The following is a 20841-nucleotide window of genomic DNA, read 5'->3' on the forward strand; positions in this document are numbered from 1 at the left end:
GCCTAAACCAACCAGCCGCTGAGGAATAGATGAATGGTCTAAACACATACTTTCTGAAAGAAGTTCCATGTATTAAACTTTTAACAAGCTGATAAAATATCATACTGTAGTGCAATTGACACAATATCTTTTATTAACTGCTTCATTCCAGATTGCCATACAAGACTTTTTGTCAATTTGGTGTAAAATTCAACTCATTGCTTTAATCCTGATTCAGGCTGCCTCTGCCCTTCCCCTAAATCACAGATTTGAGAAGTCTTTGGCAAAAAGTTTGCATAACTAAGAATTCTTGAAATTATGTCCTGCAAAATGCACTTAATGTCATATGAACATTTAGGGTAGGGTATGTGAGGACTTGCTACTTTATTTACTTCAACCATGACCATTTTTGAACTTCATTTTCATCATTTTTTTACATTTTGAAAGTAAACTAGTTTTGCCTGTTATCAAATAACAAAATTTTAATATTTTTTATTTAATATCATCCATAAAATGCTGTAAGAACTAAAAACATAAACGAGGAAAAGAACTTAGTTTAAGATCATAAGGTTTGTATGCAAACAAAACACCTTTCATTTCAGGCCCTGATATCATAATGGAAGTCTACTAAAACATTTACCATTCCTGAAACCGGCTTCTCTGCACTGACGTTTTGGGTCTGGCTGTTTACTAGCTGTACGATTTATAAAATCATCACATACTTTACGGAAGTCTTCTACACACGCTTTAACCCTAGAGGGTGCTGCTGACTGTCTCTGAGGCTAAAAGATCAAGACAATTAAAATAAATAAGATATGATACTGTGTTGACTCTACACTTCCTACTTGTTAATGTTGGACATATCTCTTGACTTAAAATTCTGAGCTGTAAGTAACAGAACAACTTTAGTTAGATCCCATCCTGATCTTCAGAAAATATTTTTTTTTAACTCTGATTTTGTAAGAAATGAATATGGAGTCATTCAGCCTATGGCAGGCATCCCCTGACAAAAATTTTATCAGCTTATCCCGGTAAAATCCCCCTAAGATTTGGATTCAAATAATAACAGTGGCTCAAAAAGCATCATATCTTTTACTATGATATATCAGATAATGCTCTTAATAACAGTAAAATTAAAATAATGAATTATAAAGTGTGTAAAAACTGTTACTATACCTTTGGTACTGCTGCTAAAGTATGCCTTGTAAATTTGGATGCTGCATGCTGGTTCCCAGGTTGAGGCTCTTTATACTGTATCCCGGTCTCATCCAGAATACTCTGTAGAGCAGAATCATCCTTCTCAAACTCTATACCTGCAAACATAAAATAAAACATGACACTTTTACATTCTTCTTAAACACTATACCTACAAAACATAAACCTTATTAAAAACATGACACTTTTACATCCTTCTTAAACTCTATACCTACAAAACATAAACCTTATTAAAACATGATACTTCTACATCCTTCTTAAACTCTATACCTACAAAACATAAACGAAAAACATGACACTTTCACATCCTTCTTAAACACTATACCTACAAAACATAAACGAAAAACATGACACTTTCACATCCTTCTTAAACACTATACCTGCAAAACATAAACGAAAAACATGACACTTTCACATCCTTCTTAAACTCTATACCTACAAAACATAAACGAAAAACATGACACTTTCACATCCTTCTTAAACACTATACCTACAAAACATAAACGAAAAACATGACACTTTCACATCCTTCTTAAACACTATACCTACAAAACATAAACGAAAAACATGACACTTTCACATCCTTCTTAAACCATATACCTGCAAAACATAAACGAAAAACATGACACTTTCACATTCTTCTTAAACACTATACCTGCAAAACATAAACGAAAAACATGACACTTTCACATCCTTCTTAAACTCTATACCTACAAAACATAAACGTTATTAAAAACATGACATTTTTACATCCTTCTTAAACTCTATACCTACAAAACATAAACGAAAAACATGACACTTTCACATCCTTCTTAAACACTATACCTGCAAAACATAAATGAAAAACATGACACTTTCACATCCTTCTTAAACACTATACCTGCAAAACATAAATGAAAAACATGACACTTTCACATCCTTCTTAAACACTATACCTACAAAACATAAACGAAAAACATGACACTTTCACATCCTTCTTAAACACTATACCCAGGGCTTAAGCTAGGCTTAGATTTTAGGGAGAAGTCACTTCTCCCTCAGGTAAGATTAGGGAGAAGTGGAGAGATTTTAGGGAGAAGTGGCGAGATTTTAGGGAAAACGTGGAAAGATTTTAGCACCATGACATGGACATGCATGCTGAAAAAGGAACTAAATATGCCTTATATAACGTTACTATTTTTATTATTCCCTGTCTTTGTTTACAAAGTCTATTGATTTAAAGTAAATAACAAATTCACTGAAAATGTCAGTGATTCTCTTTTCTTATCATTTTTAACCTTGTGAATCTAATGTGATTAAACTGCAAATTCAAGTTTTTTTTTACTCTTGCAATGATTGTCCAAACCAAGAAAACCCTTTAAATATGAATACAATTAAAAAAGGTTAATTCCATATCAGCAAAAAAAAATAAAATAAATCAAGCTCCCAGTGCTAATGCACTCAAAGTCAGTCACTTTAATAACAAGTATGTGAATTAAATACATGTCAATATAGCAGTGACATCACCATGACATCACACGGAATACACATTTTCTTTGATCTGCTGGTGTCTCTTTGATATGCTGGTGTCGGCACACATTAAAAGAAACAGTTGTCAAACAGGTTTTACCCAGCTTCTGATGGCAGGTATCACAAAATGTGCGTAAATTTCAGTTACGTTATTTTAGTCACAGAAAGTGTCAGTGATAATATTATGTTTTTAAAGTTTGGGTTTTGAAAAATACCAGTAAAATTAAGTGGATTTAAGGAAATTACTGGAGCCAAGCACGGTAAGATACTTTCTAATGGTCAAAAAAGAATGTGTAAGCTTATGTAATATAAATCCCTACTGCTAAATGTTTATCATCGGTCAGTTTACAAAACAAGTGTCACCTTTGCACTTCTCCATAATCTGAAGTAGGCGGAGCTTAAATTATGCCATCGTGTATTCCAGTCAAGTGTCAACAGGCCGATAGTGTGGATAAAAAAATCGGGCGACTTGAATTTCGCTTTGATGTTAGATTAGAGCGAAGTGGAGAGCTACAAAGCGACTATTTCGCTCAAGTCACTCCCTAGCTTAAGCCCTGACTATACCTGCAAAACATAAACCTTATTAAAAACATGACATTTTTACATCCTTCTTAAACTCTATACCTACAAAACATAAACGAAAAACATGACACTTTCACATCCTTCTTAAACACTATACCTGCAAAACATAAACGAAAAACATGACACTTTCACATCCTTCTTAAACACTATACCTGCAAAACATAAACGAAAAACATGACACTTTCACATCCTTCTTAAACCCTATACCTACAAAACATAAACGTTATTAAAAACATGACATTTTTACATCCTTCTTAAACTCTATACCTACAAAACATAAACGAAAAACATGACAAACATGACACTTTCACATCCTTCTTAAACTCTATACCTACAAAACATAAACGAAAAACATGACACTTTCACATCCTTCTTAAACACTATACCCAGGGCTTAAGCTAGGCTTAGAATTTAGGGAGAAGTCACTTCTCCCTCAGGTAAGATAGGGAGAAGTGGAGAGATTTTAGGGAGAAGTGGCGAGATTTTAGGGAAAACGTGGAAAGATTTTAGCACCATGACATGGACATGCAAGCTGAAAAAGGAACTAAATATGCCTTATATAACGTTACTATTTTTATTATTCCCTGTCTTTGTTTACAAAGTCTATTGATTTAAAGTAAATAACAAATTCACTGAAAATGTCAGTGATTCTCTTTTCTTATCATTTTTAACCTTGTGAATCTAATGTGATTAAACTGCAAATTCAAGTTTTTTTTTACTCTTGCAATGATTGTCCAAACCAAGAAAACCCTTTAAATATGAATACAATTAAAAAAGGTTAATTCCATATCAGCAAAAAAAATAAAATAAATCAAGCTCCCAGTGCTAATGCACTCAAAGTCAGTCACTTTAATAACAAGTATGTGAATTAAATACATGTCAATATAGCAGTGACATCACTATGACATCACACGGAATACACATTTTCTTTGATCTGCTGGTGTCTCTTTGATATGCTGGTGTCAGCACACATTAAAAGAAACAGTTGTCAAACAGGTTTTACCCAGCTTCTGATGGCAGGTATCACAAAATGTGCGTAAATTTCAGTTACGTTATTTTAGTCACAGAAAGTGTCAGTGATAATATTATGTTTTTAAAGTTTGGGTTTTGAAAAATACCAGTAAAATTAAGTGGATTTAAGGAAATTACTGGAGCCAAACACGGTAAGATACTTTCTAATGGTCAAAAAAGAATGTGTAAGCTTATGTAATATAAATCCCTACTGCTAAATGTTTATCATCGGTCAGTTTACAAAACAAGTGTCACCTTTGCACTTCTCCATAATCTGAAGTAGACAGAGCTTAAATTATGCCATCGTGTATTCCAGTCAAGTGTCAACAGGCCAATAGTGTGGATAAAAAAATCGGGCGACTTGAATTTCGCTTTGATGTTAGATTAGAGCGAAGTGGAGAGCTACAAAGCGACTATTTTGCTCAAGTCGCTCCCTAGCTTAAGCCCTGACTATACCTACAAAACATAAACCTTATTAAAAACATGACATTTTTACATCCTTCTTAAACACTATACCTGTAAAACATAAACGAAAAACATGACACTTTCACATCTTTCTTAAACACTATACCTGCAAAACATAAACGAAAAACATGACACTTTCACATCCTTCTTAAACACTATACCTACAAAACATAAACGAAAAACATGACACTTTCACATCCTTCTTAAACTCTATACCTACAAAACATAAACGTTATTAAAAACATGACACTTTCACATCCTTCTTAAACTCTATACCTACAAAACATAAACGAAAAACATGACACTTTTACATCCTTCTTGAACTCTATACCTACAAAACATAAACGTTATTAAAAACATGACACTTTCACATCCTTCTTAAACTCTATACCTACAAAACATAAACGAAAAACATGACACTTTCACATCCTTCTTAAACACTATATCTACAAAACATAAACGTTATTAAAACATGACACTTTTACATCCTTCTTAAACACTATACCTACAAAACATAAACGTTATTAAAAACATGACACTTTCACATCCTTCTTAAACTCTATACCTACAAAACATAAACGAAAAACATGACACTTTCACATCCTTCTTAAACTCTATACCTACAAAACATAAACGTTATTAAAAACATGACACTTTCACATCCTTCTTAAACTCTATACCTACAAAACATAAACGAAAAACATGACACTTTCACATCCTTCTTAAACACTATACCTACAAAACATTAACGTTATTAAAACATGACACTTTTACATCCTTCTTAAACATTATACCTACAAAACATAAACGTTATTAAAAACATGACACTTTTACATCCTTCTTAAACTCTATACCTACAAAACACAAACCTTATTAAAAACATGACACTTTTACATTCTTCTTAAACACTATACCTACAAAACATAAACCTTATTAAAACATGACACTTTTACATCCTTCTTAAACTCTATACCTACAAAACATAAACCTTATTAAAAACATGACACTTTTACATCCTTCTTAAACTCTATACCTACAAAACATAAACCTTATTAAAAACATGACACTTTTACATCCTTCTTAAACTCTATACCTTCAAAACATAAACCTTAATAAAAACACAAGATTTCAGACAAGTCTTTGAAGACTGTTTCTTAACCACTGCAAAATTTCTAGACAGAAATCAGATGAACTAGACAACTGTAGAAATTCTGAGGTTCAGAGACTTCTGTGCATAGTCTAATAATTCTGAACCATGGATTCCACAGTTATTGGAAGCATTATCAAGGAAGCTTACCTGACTGGTCCGGTAAAGCACCAAACTCTGCTCCAAGAAAATCTCTAACACTGCTTGTAGTGCACTTGTTCCCTTTCTTGATCTTTGGTTGTATGTTCACACCCTTACATTTAGTTGATGAATTCTCATTCCCCATTCTGCGAACTATAAAAACATAAGGTCTGATAAATCAGTCTAAATTTCAAGCTTTTCCTTATAGTACATAATGCATGAAGTAGAAAAAACTGGGGAAGTTTTCAGTTACTTGCAGGGAACAAGTTAATACTGGTTAAGAATCAAGGATCAATTGTTAGATTAACTGGTTGAAAAATGGATTTAAACCATACAAAGGAAAAATATTTCCAAGCTTTTACTATTAACGTTACACATTAATTTTACCTTTTACTATTTTCCGCTGTTCACATGGTAGCTCCCCCAGTGTTTTTCTCTGCACACTACCAGCATTCCTAGTTTCTGACCTCCCATAATCCTTTGCAGATGATTTCTTTGACGTACTTGGTGACCTTTTAGGGTCACTCTTACATGCATTTGGGGAAACTGCCCGCTTGATTCCTTTCCTGACAGGCTTGTTGTGCTGTATATGTGGAACAGGAATCTTACTGAAATTGTAAAAAAAACCCATCCAAAACAGGTATACAAATTAATCTGCATCTGACAATCCTAATTGTCCTAAAAAGATAGGCAACAGTTTCTTGTTTAGAATGGGAGGTCAACAAAAGTCCCCATCTAGAATGTATGAAACTACTTATTCCCAGTTGAACCTATGGCAGCTGTCATTTTTACCTCTCCAGCATCCAGTCTAGAATGGTACTGCTGTAAAAAGTACCAATCTAAGTATATCACCCAGCATTGAACACTCTAGTCATGATAAAAGCCAGGAACTGCAATCTAACCTGGATCGCTGGTGTTATAGACCAACCTGGTGGCCACTGTGCCACGGACTCACTAAATGAGATTTATGGTATATGTTGAGGAGACAAAATTTACAAGTACTTCTATCATGTCTAAGATGAACTGAATTGCTCAGTTCTTAAAGATTCATTACATGTAACTGCTATGACCAACAGTATGAAAATTTTCACAATGCTGACTGCTAGTTAAGTGCCAAGCTGGAACTACTTACTACCCTTACAATGTAGGCAGAGGACCCATAAAGTCAATTGGCAAATTATGTATTCTATGTCTGCGTTTCGGCATTCTCAGGTTTTTGTAAGGGAAACCAATGAGCCTTTTGAGATTCTTTATGTCTGAAGAGTGCTTCATTGCCAAACATGTGGAAATTGCCGAATGTCATTAACCCTTACCCTGCTAAATTTCTTTAATGAACTTGTCCATCTTCCAATTTGGGCAGTATCATTAACTATTTAAAGGAGCGCTTACCAAAAAGATACCGGCTGAATAGCAAACAGTGCAGATCATGATCAGCCTGCACATCCATGCAGTCTGATAATGATCTACACTGGTCACAAAGGCAGAATCAATTGTGTCCAGCAATAATGTGAATATCAGATTATCACTAAAATTGTTATCAGTGCAGCAAACAATGTGACATTATTCAAACTGTCTGATTTAGATCACTTTATAGCACTACCTTTTGAATGACTCTCTTATGTTAGCTTAAAGCTGAAATTTCAAATTTTGTAATACTGCCTAATACTATACTAGGCTAATAGAAACCATAAAACGTCTGTTTCCTTCTGACAAAATAAATTTGAAATTAATACTACTTTTATTAACTCGTGAAAAAATACATAAAAATTAAGCATATTAAATATACACAATCTGAGTAAAGCACAATGTTTATGGATTGTATAATGCATACCTTTTCCTTGCCTGGACTGGTGGCATATTCTCTTTACTTGACATTTTCTCTGTTATTTACCACTGGCGAACTAGACAACCATCTAAGTTTATCTGCTTGTGAGGGGATATCTACCCTGACACCTGTTTCAATACACAACGGTCTGTTGATGACATTATATTGCAGAAACAAAACACAAAATATTATACATTCAAAAAAGGTCAGCGGGGAAATTGCTTAATGTCAACATAAATTCATTATCAGAGATGTAATCATAACAAATGTACATTGTACATATACCAGAAGTTCCCCGCAGTTTTCATTGGGAATTTCCTAACTGAAATATGCAGAATAAGTTTGGATGTTACAGGACAGAGACAGTTAGAAGTTATCACGTTGTCCCGAAACATCCTATTATTTGGACTGGAAGTAACTAGGGGTCCATTATGTCCAACTAATTTGACACAATCCTAGGAAATATCAAGTTATTCTTCCTATGGGCAATATCTCCACTCGCGTCAAATCCTCGAAAGACCAAAATAGTGGAGGAATTTTCCAATGAAGTTTTGTTGCTGCCGTTTTGGGTTTAAATGCTGATTTTGTTGCGAATATGAGATAAATGCAAATAAAATTTACAATCAAATGGGAGTTCAATTCCTCATTGATTTATGAAAAAATTATCAAATAATTTCTAAAATTATGAATTTTCTGGTGATTTAACCATATGTATGTACCAGAATAATGGAGGATAAAACACAGTACACAGTCATGTAAAGTAATTGGTTTTATCGCTTACGCATACTGCGTGTAGACGCGTAAACAATAATCGTGTACAGTACATACATATGTTTAAATCACCAGATAATTCGTAATTGTGGAAATTATTTGATAATTTTTACATAAATCAATGAGGAACTGAATCACCTTTTGATATATACATAAGTTTTATTTGAATTTATGGCCAATTCGTGACATAATCGGCATTTAAATCTGTAGCATGTAAAGCGTCGTCAGCGATAAAAATTTCATTGGAAATTTCCTCCACTATTTTGGTCTTTTGAGTGTTTGATGCGAGTGGAGATATTGCCCATAAGAAAAATAACTCAATATTTCCTACGACAGTATTTTAATCAAATCATGAGTATACTCTTCTTCTAGAGTGAGGCGATTACTGAAGATGATGATGATCGCGTCAAATTTGTTGGACAATGTATGTACCTTACACGATTAACGTTTACTGCGTCTATATGACAATATGCTCAAGCGATAAAACCAATAACTTAACATGACTGTGTACCGTAATTTATCCTCCATTATTTTGGCCCTTCAAAGTTTTGACAGTTAGATTGCCAGTCATAAATATAAAACAATCTGACCGAATTATTTTGACTACTCTCTTCAAGTACCATTTTTAGTATTCATATTAACTATGGGACCTCTACTGTAGAAAGCTCTGTATAGGAGAGATCATGTTTGTATACAGATCCGATGTATTTTCTACTTTTAGAGCTGATAAGACAGCGATCGGTGGGCAGGTACCGAACGTCAATGTCTTTTGTAAACAATGATGTTTTTCTAATAGTCTAAACTTTCTTAAAACATAAATTATATCAATAATTTTTTGATCAATCAGGGCTTTTTCAGTGTGTCCCACAGGGCCGAAATTCGGCCCCATTCCCAATGGCAAATATGCATATTTTTTCCCAATAGCTGTTCAAAAATTCCCAATCGAAGCAACAAAAAAAAAAACAAGAGCTGTCTCCATAGGATGACATATGCCCCCGATGGCACTTTGAATGAGTAGTTATGGCCGATGTTAGAGTTTAGGACCTTTGACCTACGGAGCTGGGTCTTGCGCGCGACACGTCATCTTACTGTGCCACACATTCATGCATAGTTATTTTAAAATCCATGCATGAATGACAAAGATATGGACCGGACACCCCCATCAATGCACTATCATGAAAAATGACCTTTAACGTCTAAGTGTGACCTTGACCTTTGAGCTACGGACCTTGGTCTTGCGCGCGACACGTCGTCTTACTGTGGTACACATTCATGCCAAGTTATTTGAAAATCCATCCATGGTTGACAAAGATATGGACCGGACACGCCCATCAATGCACTATCCTTTAATGTCTAAGTGTGACCTTGACCTTTGAGCTACGGACCTGGGTCTTGCGTGCGACACGTCGTCTTACTGTGGTACACATTCATGCCAAGTTATTTGAAAATCCATCCATCGATGACAAAGATATGGACCGGACACGCCCATCAATGCACTATCCTTTAATGTCTAAGTGTGACCTTGACCTTTGAGCTACGGACCTGGGTCTTGCGCGCGACACGTCGTCTTACTGTGGTACACATTCATGCCAAGTTATTTGAAAATCCATCCATCGATGACAAAGATATGGACCGGACACGCCCATCAATGCACTATCCTTTAATGTCTAAGTGTGACCTTGACCTTTGAGCTACGGACCTGGGTCTTGCGCGCGACACGTCGTCTTACTGTGTTACACATTCATGCCAAGTTATTTGAAAATCCATCCATCGATGACAAAGATATGGACCGGACACGAATATTGCGGACAGACTGACAGACGGTTCAAAAACTATATGCCTCCCTTTGGGGGCATAAAAAACAAAAAAAAACAAAAAAAAATTTTTTTCTTTTTTTTTAGACCTATTTTGTTGCAAATTATAGTGGTGCAACCATTGTATTGTAGATTTTATTGAATTTTCAGCTTGAATTTGAATATAAAGCAGTTTCCTTTTATGAATATTAGCAGTAGAAATCACGGAAAGACACGCAAGGAAAAAAAAAAAGACACATTTTCATGGAAATACTTTCCTAATTTGGATGTTTAACCGTACATATATTTCCCAATATGTTCGTATTCGTGAGTCGAAAATTCTCAAAAATCACAGGGGCCTTTTTCCCAAAATGGCCAGAAAAAGCCCTGTCAATGAAAAGGTTATAAAACAGGCAATTTATTAATTACTTTTAATCATTATTTCGAAATAAAATGGATTAATTATGAACACTACACTTACAGTGTTTTTCTTTAAGTTTTGAACATCACTTCGTCACTATTAAAATTATGTCATTTAAAACAGTTATTCATTAAAAAAAAATATCTGAATAAGAAAATTGTATTTCAAAACTTTTTGAATTTTGAAAATCCATAAATGAGCGAAAAAGTTATTAAGAATTAAAAATTCCGATCCCATACACAATGTAAAAACATTTGTTTTGCCCACCACCACATAAACAGGAGTTAATGCGTGACGTCACGATGATCTCTCCTATACAGGTTGTCTAGAAGTCTGGTAATAGACTCTAGGAGTCCAGGTGAGGGCCTCAAGTGTAAAGGTAAAGGTAAAGGTAAAAGGTAAAGGAAAATTTTATTTACCGTCGCTTTGTGAAACAATTAACATAAGCTCAGTAGAGCTTTTGAGCGACCCTATTTTAAGAACAGTTAAAATCAATTATACATTACCCCCAGCAATTTGCTGGTACCCATTTACAGCTGGGTCGACTGAGGCAATCGTGATAAGGCGTAAAAAAAAAAATGTTTGTTTCCGGTATCCCGACCTACCCTAAATTTTTGGCCCGACCCTAGATGTTTTTATGGCCTTGGAGAATTTTTTTTTTCAACTTTTTAACAAAAAGATGCAAAACTGCACTTTTTATGCTTTAAACATGGCCAGTGATGTTAGAAGTCAACTTACTGATGCTTTAAAGGCATAACCCCCTTATTTGTAATCATTTTTTGACTAAACAAGAGCTGTCTCCGTAGGATGACACATGCCCCCGATGGCACTTTGAATGAATAGTTATGGCCGATGTTAGAGTTTAGGACCTTTGACCTACGGAGCTGGGTCTTGCGCGCGACACATCGTCTTACTGTGTCACACATTCATGCATAGTTATTTAAAAATCCATGCATGAATGACAAAGATATGGACCGGACATGCCCATCAATGCACTATCATGAAAAATGATCTTTAACGTCTAAGTGTGACCTTGACCTTTGAGCTACGGACCTGGGTCTTGTGTGTGACACGTCGTCTTACTGTGGTACACATTCATGCCAAGTTATTTGAAAATCCATCCATCGATGACAAAGATATGGACCGGACACCCCCATCAATGCACTATCCTTTAATGTCTAAGTGTGACCTTGACCTTTGAGCTACGGACCTGGGTCTTGCGCATTGCACGTCGTCTTACTGTGGTACACATTCATGCCAAGTTATTTGAAAATCCATCCATCGATGACAAAGATATGGACCGGACACGCCCATCAATGCACTATCCTTTAACGTCTAAGTGTGACCTTGACCTTTGAGCTACGGACCTGGGTCTTGCGCACTGCACGTCGTCTTACTGTGGTACACATTCATGCCAAGTTATTTGAAAATCCATCCATCGTTGACAAAGATATGGACCGGACACGCCCATCAATGCACTATCCTTTAACGTCTAAGTGTGACCTTGACCTCTGAGCTGCGGACCTGGGTCTTGCGCACTGCACGTCGTCTTACTGTGGTACACATTCATGCCATGTTATTTGAAAATCCATCCATCGATGACAAAGATATGGACCGAACACGAAAATTGCCGACAGACCGACAAACAGACAGACGGTTCAAAAACTATATGCCTCCCTTCGGGGGCATAAAAATAATTTCCAAAAAGTCTCCCTTGATAAAAAAATTTTAAAAAAAAAGTTTTCCGACCTACCTACCCTAATATTTTTGAGCATGTTACCGGAAACAAAGAATTTTTTTTCAGGCCTTTAGTGCCTTGCCCAAGGACACACCGCAATGGGAGTAGCCAGGATTCGAACCAGGGGCCTTCACCTCCGTAGGAAAGCGTCTTAGCCCTCTCGACCACTGCGTCCACATGTCTTGTGAGTTTAAGCTGAGAAATGAGAGGCATGACTATGGACTTATATCATTTGTCTTCTATTCATGTCCATTTCTAACATTCTTCAAAGCGGTACGTTATCAATCTTATTTTTCATGTAGTTCCAGCGAATTATGCTAGTACGAATATATTTGGGTACGAAATCACAATAAAAAAAACGATGGAATTTGGCCACTAATAAATGAATCGGTGTATTATTCTTAAAAAATCACACAGTTTAGTTATTCATTTGACAGGGTTTCACTTGAATATTTACCTTACAGCAAGAATTAATGGCAAAATGTATGTTGTGGTTTCAAAACATCGTAAGTTTCCACTTCCTGACGTACGCGATGAGCTAAACCAATCAAATTCTTTGTAACCGTTGCATGCAAATTAGCCCTGCTTCTCTCAGCGGTTGGTCATTAGACAGGTCTAAAAAGCTAAGTACCAGCTTAATTTGACAGGTACTTTTTCGGATATGCTCGGTTCTTTCCGTCGGCTTCCTTAGTATCAAATCTCAACAAATATGGCGATCAGTACGGTTTACAGTGCTAAATTTACAGCCTTTATTTTAATCATATTATGTACAGAGACACATATATTCGCTTCAGAAGGTATTAGTCTTGTGTTTTCTGGATTTTAGCGTTATTCTATGCCAACACATTACACGTATCTGCGGATTTTAAATTATTCAATTAACACACCTGTGAAATTGGATTTTATAAGTTCATGAGTCAGTATATGGTGTTTGTAAACATCTTACGAAACAAAAAATAAGGACACTATACTGTCCTGATATTTTGTCCAGCTAATGTTATAAGAGCATTTCATTTTTAAAATCTAAACAGAACTAGTTTTCATATACAATCTACACCATAATTAAAATATGAATCTTAAAACTTTCTAGTTTGGAACACCAAACCTCAAACTGAGTATTCTTGGAATATAAATGCTAATAATTAAATTAGGCTATTATTGGAAAATTTAATCATTTGCCCATAAGATAATGTGAAAAGTATGTGATAGACATAAATGTATTGGAGGCTATTCATATATACATGCCATGTATACATGGCCAGTATGAAATATATTGTACAGCAGCAAAGCATACAATACACAATACAATAAGTTTTATTTTGAGTCGGCAAGAAGACAACATCACAAAACATAAGCTCTGAAGAGCTTTTGAACCAACTATACAACAATTAAAACAAATTTAACAGAATTATAAAAGCGTCTCAAAAGAAAACATGTTAAGCACACAATATTAAATAGAACTGGTTCAGTATGTACAAGCTACATGTATTAAAATCTGCATATTATTATTGCTAGTCTGTTTTCTGAGCAGCTGGTTTTTGTACCCCTATTTTAAGATATTTCATTTTTTTAAATCCTAGTTACGATAGCCTGTTATTCTTTTAACATTGCATTATTTGATATTTTTTTCACTGGATAGATATGATTTCATTTCATTCACCATTTTATTTTACCTTGAATAATTTAGTCTTTTATGCTGCCATGGTGTCAAAGACCTAGGAGACATAAATACAGTGTTTGAACTTTTGTCAGCTCATCTATCATGCATTCTTATACACTTTACACCTACAGAGTCTGTCCAATTGAAATGAAACTTGGTATACTTAATCAGCATGAATAAATGTATACACATATCATGGGAATTTCTGTCAGCTTATTTTTTTTCGGAGTTAGGCACTTTTTTTAACCTTGCAATGTTACTATTACATTAGAACGTAGCGTACCTTGGCTTTTCCTACAGTTTCCATCCAATGGGAACATCATCAGCGTTCAGTGGACATGAGCATTTTGTTTTGACTTTCATTTTTGATTATTTTTTCTGTATTTATTCATGGTTGTGTCAAGTGTGTGTTATATACTGTTGACATCATGATTTTTGTTAGCAGCTATGGAATTTATAGAATACAGCTTGTCTCCAAAAAGTCCAATAAAAAACAGGCTGACTCAAACATGGTACTGTAAGTTTTAAGTTCTGCTTTGGGAACGTTTTCATTCAGGCTAAGTTGTTAAGCAAATAATTAGTATGAGAATACTGTTAAAATAAGGCTATCATTAAAAAAACATCAAATTTTGTTTGTGGGTAACACAACCTACCCATGAAAATTGCTGCAAACTAACTTTTTCTTGGCCAGTCAGATGAAAAATCCCCCCCCCCTCCCTATATCCCCTATAATATTATGTAATTATATACACACAAAAAAAAAATCCCTACCTACCTACCTACCCACACAAAAAGAATTTGTTTTGCATTATCATAAACAATTTTTTAATTATGGCCTAATATAAAATTGCTGTATATGCAGTCTTAGCCTTGTCAGAAGGTATTGTTTTGAAATAATATAAAACCATATTAAGAATTACTTTTAAATACATAATTCTGTGTATTAACCATGTAGACTGATGTCTCATTAGCTCGACTATTCATAGAATAGTAGAGCTATTGGACTCGCCTATGCGTCGGCGTCCGCGTCCGCGTCCCGATTTGGTTAAGTTTTGTATGTAAGCTGGTATCTCAGCAACCACATGTGGGAATGGATTGAAACTTCACACACTTATTCACTGTGATAAACTGACTTACATTGCACAGGTCCCATAACTCTATTTTGCTTTTTTACAAAATTATGCCCCTTTTTCGACTTAGAAATTTTTGGTTAAGGTTTTGTATGTAAGCTGGTATCTCAGTAACCACTTGTGGGAATGGATTGAAACTTCACACACTTATTCACTGTGATAAACTGACTTACATTGCACAGGTCCATAACTCTATTTTGCTTTTTTACAAAATTATGCCCCTTTTTCGACTTAGAATTTTTTGGTTAAGGTTTTGTATGTAAGCTGGTATCTCAGTACTCACTAATTGGAATGGATTGAAACTTCACACACTTGTTCACTGTCATGATATGACATGCAGTGCAAAGGGTCAATAACTCAACTTTGCATTTTACAAAATTATGCACCTTTTTAAACTTAGGAGTTTTGGGTTAAATTCTTATATGTAAGCTGGTATCTCAGTACCCTCTAATGGGAATGGATTGAAACTTCACACACTTGTCCACTGTCATGAGCTGATAAGCACTATGCAGGTTCCATAACCCTATTTTGCTTTTTTTAAATTATGCCCCTTTTTCGACTTTCGTATTCATTCAGTCGACAAGGCTGTTGAATAGTCGAGCGTTGCTGTCCTCCGACAGCTCTTGTTTTTTTATTGTCATTTATTTTACAAGTAACAGACAAATTTAGACAGAGATAGAGGTCAAGATTGTCCTTTCATTGTGAAACTATTGTATATGTATAACAATAAAGAAGCAGATAAATTAGTGTAGCCCCAAGGCAATGAAATGTTTTTACACTAAAGTTGGAAAGAGATTAATATCTTCTAGAAAATTTTGAAGTTTTGACTTTCCTTGCAAGGGATATCAGGCATCTGTTACTACTAGTGACTTACTATATGTTACGTAACTATTAACATATTTATTACCAGTACATGACTCTTTATAAAATATAAATTGGTAGTCTTTACTTCATCCCTATTCAACATACATTATTTAGGCTAATAAGTCATAAATTTGAAATAAAACTGAAGAAAAAAAAATGTGATGTCATGTAATAAAGCACTTATTGAATGACTTGCTTACCAATAGTCAAAAATATTGGCCCTTGGTCCTTCAGACCTTGGGCAGTAGTTTTGACTGTTGCCGGCCAGGTCATTTATAATTTTATAATATACATGTAGATTCATTTAGTCTATTTTAATGATTAATACACATTTTTTTACATTGTTTAAGCATTTTTTATTTGAATTTATATAACACATGGTTAACTGCATTATTTCGTTGTGTTTGTAAAAGTTAAAATCATTTGTTTGCCAAGAGTTGTACTTATTTGGATAAAGTTTGTATTTGTTAAAGGTGTCAACTTTATTATAGGTCTGATGATTTTATTTATTTTATGACTAAGAGAAGCAAGAAAACGGAACACAGATAAAAACGTTACCAAATTTAATGATTGATTATGTACGATATTTATAACATTCGCACCAAATAAATAACAGTATGAATATGCACGTACGACGATATATTTATTGATAGATGGCAGAAATGGCCGCGATGAAAATTACACTAGGAGCTGTGTGATAACCCAAGTTGTACCAATACCGGCCAGCTGCGGGACGAGCAAGCAAGCGCATGTTGTTTGATTATTATCTACTTAGAATTGCCGAACTTATCGTGCAACTAGGAGTTACGCTACGTAGTTATGGGCAAAACCTAGTTCACGTACGCTAACATGGTCAGTAAAATACACGCAACCGACCTAGCGGTTGACTAATAATCACAGAGAGCACGTGCACAACCCAGCAGTATACGCAACTAAACCGACCTAGCGGTTCACAAAACTAAACCGACCTAGCAGTTCACAAAACTAAACCGACCTAGCGGTTTATATCAGCACTTGAAAAACGGACCACACGGAGCACGTGCACACTATATGTACCGTAAACGGACCAAGCGTTTACGTCATTATAACATTAATCCGATCTATGTTATGGCAAAAACTGATATTTTAGTCAAAATTTTTAATGTAAATGGCGGCTTCCAACCACCAATGGAGCTGCGACCTTAGTCGTCCAAAGTGAAGTATCGATCCGCAATTTACCTAACTTTAGCTAGAATAAAGCTTTTTAAATATTATTAAAAAGTACTGAATAAAATTCGTAAACAGAGGTTACCAACAACCAAAGGAGCTGTGCACCTGGCCGCCCAGAATGAAGTATTGAACCTCAATTTACATTAAAGCATTTATATTTGAAATACGCATGCTCGCCGATCCCGCAGCCGGAGATCCCTTACATCGCGACTTATTGTATTATTTAGCCAAGTTACTTGTAATAGAAAAACACAATATCTTAATAATCAGAAACGAATACAACATATTAAAAAGTTATTCGTAGATATTACAGGCTACCTAACCCGTTCAAACACTGTCTATAATGTTCACTGGCTCATGGCGTAACCTAGAGTTGCCGTATGGCCTGTCATCCAATGTCACATAATTATATTTAAATGAATGCACTCATTACGGTAATACAAAATCTCTGATATAGAAATAACTTGTCCCAACACACAATATGAATAAAGTCACATCGTTAAATAAAAACAAAAGCAATGTTGCAGGTTTCCCAAACCTGACTTAACTGTCTCTGAAACTTCCATTCCTGGCATATAATGTTCTGTCTAAGCGCAACTAGTAAGAGCCTTGCGCAGCTTCCGGCTGTGACTGGTGAAACCCGAGGTGAATCTGTACGGAGCATATCTTGTCTATACTATTAAACACAGTTCTGGCAATAGTTAACGACTGCCACTAAAGTTATTATTTGTCGTAAATTTATTGAAGTTCATTCAGTATGGAAACTACTCTGTCCAAACCAGCGTACTCTGTAAATTCCCATTGATACATTGCGTTGTTTGAAATGTGTTGTGCAGAGTTAATTCTGTGTAGCCAAGCATACTAAAGTTATTATTTGACGTAATATAAAAGTTAATTCTGCGTGGAAACTACTCCATTGAAACCAGCGTACTCCGTAAATAGCAGCTAAACACTGTTCATTGATACATTGGCGTTCCATGTCGCCGGTTGTTTGAAATGTGTTGAGCGGAGTTAATGCTGTGTAGCCAAGCATACAGTCTATTCATGAGTCTATTATTGGTTTCTAGGTGAGCATCGTACGTGCATAGCTGTTCCCATAATATAGTTCCATATGGATAACAAGGTGAAATCTGCAAGCATACAAAATTCCAACAGCAGTACTTTGTCCAGATACAACAGTGACATATAAATTAGTTAACTTTAACAAAACTTCAAACAAGTGTTTTAACCACTTCAAACAAACGTTTTACAAGTAATAATAACCAGACTCATTAACAATAACATTATATGGTCTCTATATTGCAAAATTACTCTTTCTCTATGCTCGTTTACATAAACTAAACATTTATACAATCTGAAGGGTGTGGTGGGTGGGCTTATTTAAATTGCAGCGATGTGTACTGCACGAAGACGTTCACCGGAAAGACCGAATATCTGCGTATGGCCTTGCATGAATGAATCCGAACGAGCTTATCACGTGACCGCGCCACCTAGTGACCATAACCATAGCAACATACGACGCTTCCATCGCAAAAATAAATTATATTATTTTTAATTGAAAATAATATGTATTATTTTATGACTAAGAGAAGCAAGAAAACGGAACACAGATAAAAACGTTACCAAATTTAATGATTGATTATGTACGATATTTATAACATTCGCACCAAATAAATAACAGTATGAATATGCACGTACGACGATATATTTATTGATAGATGGCAGAAATGGCCGCGATGAAAATTACACTAGGAGCTGTGTGATAACCCAAGTTGTACCAATACCGGCCAGCTGCGGGACGAGCAAGCAAGCGCATGTTGTTTGATTATTATCTACTTAGAATTGCCGAACTTATCGTGCAACTAGGAGTTACGCTACGTAGTTATGGGCAAAACCTAGTTCACGTACGCTAACATGGTCAGTAAAATACACGCAACCGACCTAGCGGTTGACTAATAATCACAGAGAGCACGTGCACAACCCAGCAGTATACGCAACTAAACCGACCTAGCGGTTCACAAAACTAAACCGACCTAGCAGTTCACAAAACTAAACCGACCTAGCGGTTTATATCAGCACTTGAAAAACGGACCACACGGAGCACGTGCACACTATATGTACCGTAAACGGACCAAGCGTTTACGTCATTATAACATTAATCCGATCTATGTTATGGCAAAAACTGATATTTTAGTCAAAATTTTTAATGTAAATGGCGGCTTCCAACCACCAATGGAGCTGCGACCTTAGTCGTCCAAAGTGAAGTATCGATCCGCAATTTACCTCATAATGATTGAAACGTATGCGCATGCCCGCCCGTCCCGCAAAAATAAATTTTCCGCCACAATAAATTTAATTAAATTTATTTCCCCAAAATTCTACAGATACATTTAACCCGTTTGATAGATCTATACTGTAACCCTTTATATTTATGAAGGCATTTGTAACAAAACGACTACTTAAAGGTACTTTAACATTGAATCCCGGATGGAATCGAGATAAAATTCCAATCCAACGTCCGACAAATGAACCCCGTCCTGGCGAAAAAAACCCGGGGTTTTGATGTCTATATCCACACATAATGTATCTGATCGGGTATGCAACTGTACCTGTTGTCTACCCCAACGGTTAATACGTTTTCGTTTAGACTCAATTCTAGAAATTTCAGAGTCCGGAACTCCCCATGATAGACGTTGTAAAATGTCAATCCATATAATGACGCTATCCGGCATGGCTTCACGTAAGTACCGTAGTTCGCGTTTGATTGTATTTCTTAACCTTGTTAGGGACATGGACACTAAATCATTACCACCAAGGTGGATGAATAAAAGATCCGGGCTCTTCATAAGTAGCACATTGCACTGGATTGAATGGCGGAAATCATTCCACGACATACCCCTTATTCCCCACCAACCTATGATCTTCTGACTTGGTGCTTTTAAGTTCTGTTTCTTTGTCTCTTTTGCACGGACGCCGGCCCAGAATGGAATGGAATCCCCTAATATCCAGATATCTGTGAAAATAATATAAACACTGAACTAGATTGATTACCTGATATAAACTTTATAGCTATCAGAGGACCAACGACCCATAGCTTTAATGTCAGAAGGCGCTAATCCCATCACCGACAGGTCCGATGCCCTACCTATCCGAAAACTATGTGACCTGAACTTATTATGTGCTAGCCCAGCCTTAGAGACACATTTTAATAAAAGCGCTGTAAATTGATACCTAGTAACAAATTTACTATCGACATGACAAAATAAAGGTCCGTCTGCCTTTGGTCTTATTTCCAAGAACTCGCGCATGGCTTTGACCGGACATAGCATAGAATCGCGTTCCTCGGGAATCTGAAGAATGGTAGGCACGCCACGCTGATTA

The 20841-nt window shown here is 35.6% G+C and overlaps 2 protein-coding genes across 3 annotated transcripts in view; one reads left to right on the forward strand and one right to left on the reverse strand.

The window, feature by feature from the left end:
- Window positions 1–13137, reverse strand: part of LOC123531188 (uncharacterized) — a 59171-nt gene extending 46034 nt beyond the window's left edge. Inside the window, exons 1-6 of one of the 2 annotated variants that reach the window (XM_053517909.1) lie at window positions 13055–13137; window positions 7881–8002; window positions 6437–6657; window positions 6059–6202; window positions 1156–1292; window positions 620–761 (exon numbers count right to left, since the gene is read on the reverse strand). In XM_053517909.1, coding sequence (XP_053373884.1) covers window positions 620–761; window positions 1156–1292; window positions 6059–6202; window positions 6437–6657; window positions 7881–7924 — 688 coding nt within the window. In that variant the 5' untranslated portion in view covers window positions 7925–8002; window positions 13055–13137. Of the gene's footprint in view, window positions 1–619; window positions 762–1155; window positions 1293–6058; window positions 6203–6436; window positions 6658–7880; window positions 8024–13054 lie in introns of those variants that run through there. The other variant, XM_053517910.1, reaches the window with a different exon arrangement.
- Window positions 13138–13243: 106 nt separating this feature from the next.
- The window catches only part of LOC123531189 (plexin domain-containing protein 2-like), a 103798-nt gene continuing 96200 nt past the window's right edge, over window positions 13244–20841 (forward strand). The window contains exon 1 of the mRNA XM_053518236.1: window positions 13244–13394. Within this exon, the coding sequence (XP_053374211.1) occupies window positions 13307–13394 (88 nt within the window). The 5' untranslated portion in view covers window positions 13244–13306. The remainder of the gene's footprint in view (window positions 13395–20841) is intronic.

This window comes from Mercenaria mercenaria, chromosome 11, assembly GCF_021730395.1.
Source record: "Mercenaria mercenaria strain notata chromosome 11, MADL_Memer_1, whole genome shotgun sequence".
In the NCBI taxonomy this organism is placed as follows: domain Eukaryota; kingdom Metazoa; phylum Mollusca; class Bivalvia; order Venerida; family Veneridae; genus Mercenaria; species Mercenaria mercenaria.